The 3198-nt window shown below is 45.2% G+C and overlaps 1 protein-coding gene across 1 annotated transcript in view; it reads right to left on the bottom strand.

Moving 5' to 3' along the window:
* cux2b (cut-like homeobox 2b) overlaps window positions 1-3198 on the bottom strand; it is a 159353-nt gene that overhangs the window by 24527 nt on the left and 131628 nt on the right. Inside the window, exons 5-6 of the mRNA XM_037681252.1 lie at window positions 2105-2245; window positions 1809-1962 (exon numbers count right to left, since the gene is read on the bottom strand). Of these exons, the coding sequence (XP_037537180.1) occupies window positions 1809-1962; window positions 2105-2245 (295 nt within the window). The remainder of the gene's footprint in view (window positions 1-1808; window positions 1963-2104; window positions 2246-3198) is intronic.

The raw sequence follows: 3198 nt of genomic DNA, 5'->3' as shown, positions 1-3198 counted from the left end.
GATGGATGGATGGATGGATGGATGGATGATAGTTGGATGATGATGAAGGATGGATGGATGATGGATGGTTGATGGATGGATGATGGTTGGATGATGGTTGGATGATGGTTGGATGAAGTATGATGGATGGATGATGGATGGATGATGGATGGATGATGGATGGATAATGGATGGATGGATGATGGATGGATGATGGATGGATGATGGTTGGATGATGGTTGGATGATGGATGGATGGATGATCAGTGGTTTTCAGAGGCTCCTATAGTCACAGCTGGAGGTTTTGACTATAACAACTGTACTAACAAACTGCATGTGTACTCACATGCTGAGTGAGTATTTAGTGTGGCAGTAGCTGAGAGTCATCTGCAGTGCATACTCTGAGCATTAACAGATTGAAGATTCTCAATTTTGTTGCACAGAAAGTTTTAAAATTTTGACCAAAACTCATTTTTACAAAAAACATGATTTTATTTTAATCTTTGGTATAAAAGATGTCGAGCGATGTGCATTTCTTCAGTGACTGCTCGGCCTTTCATTTAGAGGATGTTCTACAAGGCCAGCTGTTGAAACATCCATGTCTCCGGTTGCTGAGGGATTTGAATAGTGAATGTTTGTCATTTTTGCAATGAGTGTTTTTTTGTACCAGAATAGAACAGGGAATGTAAGTAAACCTTAATGTTTTTGGTGCAATATATTCAAGGGGTTAGGAGTTACACTGTTTGTACGAGTAAAGGTAGTTTTATTTTTATTTATAGCTTGTCCAAAGCACCGCAGAGTGATGGATCCTGGCGAATGGAGGGAGCAGTTTTATCCACCACCAGATGCAGTGATGGAGCCAGGGGGTGGCCAGTGGTGGCCTTGGTCACTCTAGATAAATCTTGGCCCACCTCAATTGTTTAAGGAAACTTTACTTTTAAGCAAAATAAAAACTAGAACGTGCAGTTTTCTTAAATTATGGGGTGGTCAGTTGACATGTGTATAAGGGGGTGGTCATTTAGGATTCTGACCTGGCAACATTTTCCTGGTGGCATTTTTTACACCTAGACGCAGCCACACATCAAAATGGAAGTTGGTACCGCATCTATTTTTCACTTTATCCAGCTCAAAAGATGCACAGACATTTATGGTGGCAGCCATCTTGGATTCTGATGTGACAATCCAATTTTTCAAAGGAAACTTTCTTAAGCCCAGATGTAGCCACACACCAAAATAAAAGTCTCAACTCGCTTCTTTTTTAAGTAATCATGCTCACAACATGCAAGGATGGACGGACGGTATTTCCAGTTCCCCCTTTTCGCTCCACGACATTAAGTTTCCAGCTTTTGATTTTTTCCCCACAGATTAAAACAATCAACCAAACAACATCAAACAGACATTTTTACCAATACATGCATTTTGTCAGTGGTTGTAAATGATGTGGGCGACACCATCATTGTCACATGGATATAAAATCAGAACCTCGTTGTTTACATAAACAACAAGTGTTCAGGGCGGCTGTGGCTGAGTGGTTAGAGCAGTCGTCCTCCAATGCGAGAGTTGGGGGTTCGAATCCACCAGCAGCCACATGCCGAAGTGTCACTGGGCAAGACACTGAACCCCTCATAGCCTCTGATGTGTGTCCCATCAGTGTATGAATGTGATGAAGCTCTGATTAGTCTCTTTAGAATGATTTGTTCAATTATCTTTGTAGAGATCTATTTCATCCAGTCCAATTCATTAGACGTAGAGATGTTCACTTACAGAATAAACAGGAAGCAATCAATCTGTTTGTGTAGCACAAGTGAATGAGAAGTTTCTAGTTCTCACCGTTGGCCCTCAGCCTGGTCCTGGTGGTTCTGCTGAGGCGAGTCTGGGGCCCCAGGGGCCGACGTGCTGCTGGGGGTCATCAGGGAGGATGGAGAGCTAGATACTGAGGTTTTCTCTGTCACAGCTGCATCTGCTGGACTGTCCCCTGTGGGCTCTGTGTGAATGAAACAAGCAGCCATCTTACAGCAGGACGGAACTGTTGGACTCCTTGGATGAAGTCAACAACCGCTCCAGCACTTCAGGCGTCTACTAACCCGCCATTAGGACGCTCCTTGCAGAGGATGAGCTGGCCTTACCTTTGGCTTCAAGGCAGTCCAGGTGTTTCTTCCAGTGCCGGCTGAGCTCTCGCACCAGGGCCTCGCTGTCCGGGGCTGAGCTGTGGAGCTGCTGCAGCCGTTCCTCCAGGGAGTGCGAGGCCTCCAGCACAGGAGCTGGATCTGAGAGGAAAAAAGAAAACGACATCACCGGGATTCATATAATACAGACTGCTACTTTTCAAAAAAAGCAAAATAGCAGTTTTACGAGGCGCGCTGTGTAAAGCACATTACAGAGTTCTCTGCATTTCAGACTATTCCACAGAGACTTGTTTCCAAAGAGTGACTCTTAGACTTTCCTCTCAGCCGCCTTTGAACATTTCACAGGCTTGGACCTAATGACACAAGTTCTGCTCAGGCCCACGTGTTTGAGGAATCAAATCTAATTAGTCTTCTATCGCGCTGATAAATGGCAAGAACAGACAAAAGGATTATAATAAATATGTGACAGAAGTGCCAAGTATACACCTAGGTAAAGTGTAGAAATAGTGCACTCCTGAAAAGGGGGTGGAAAAAATAAAAAGGAGGGATTCTTTAGCACAACAGAGGAGCTGTTTTGCAATGCATGCGCGGCAGCACAGGGCCCATGGGGCCAACTAGGAGGCTGTTTCTCAGCTAACAAGTCTCCTCTGTATCATTTGATCATTTAAATTATTATGCCAGGAATCCTCAGGAGGCAGCTCGGCACTCCACATCACACGGCTGTTTTTAATCTTCCTCTTCTCTTTCTTCCTCTCCCCAAAAGTTCAACAGCTCAGAGAGAGAGAGCTGCTCCTGTTGTGTACCTGCCTGCCGAACACCAAAGGAGGTGACTTCTAGTGCCAAAGCACAGAGAGGCAAACTCAGGGGAGCTCCATGACAAGGGGGGAGGCGAGATGTGGAGCCACGTGCACGCACGTGCACACACGCACACACGCCAGCCCTTCAAAACTCCAAAAGAGGAAAATCGCTGCTTTGCTGCACAAACTTTTCTCCCACAGCTTTCATCCACTCATCTTAAGACTTGTGTGTGGAACCCAATTGGATCCCTTCTTCTGCGCGGGCACCGACAGAAGTGACTTCATATAAGAAGTTGG

This window comes from Nematolebias whitei, chromosome 8, assembly GCF_014905685.2.
Source record: "Nematolebias whitei isolate Nwh7 chromosome 8, NemWhi1, whole genome shotgun sequence".
NCBI classification, from domain to species: domain Eukaryota; kingdom Metazoa; phylum Chordata; class Actinopteri; order Cyprinodontiformes; family Rivulidae; genus Nematolebias; species Nematolebias whitei.
This window is presented reverse-complemented; position numbering and strand designations above follow the sequence as displayed.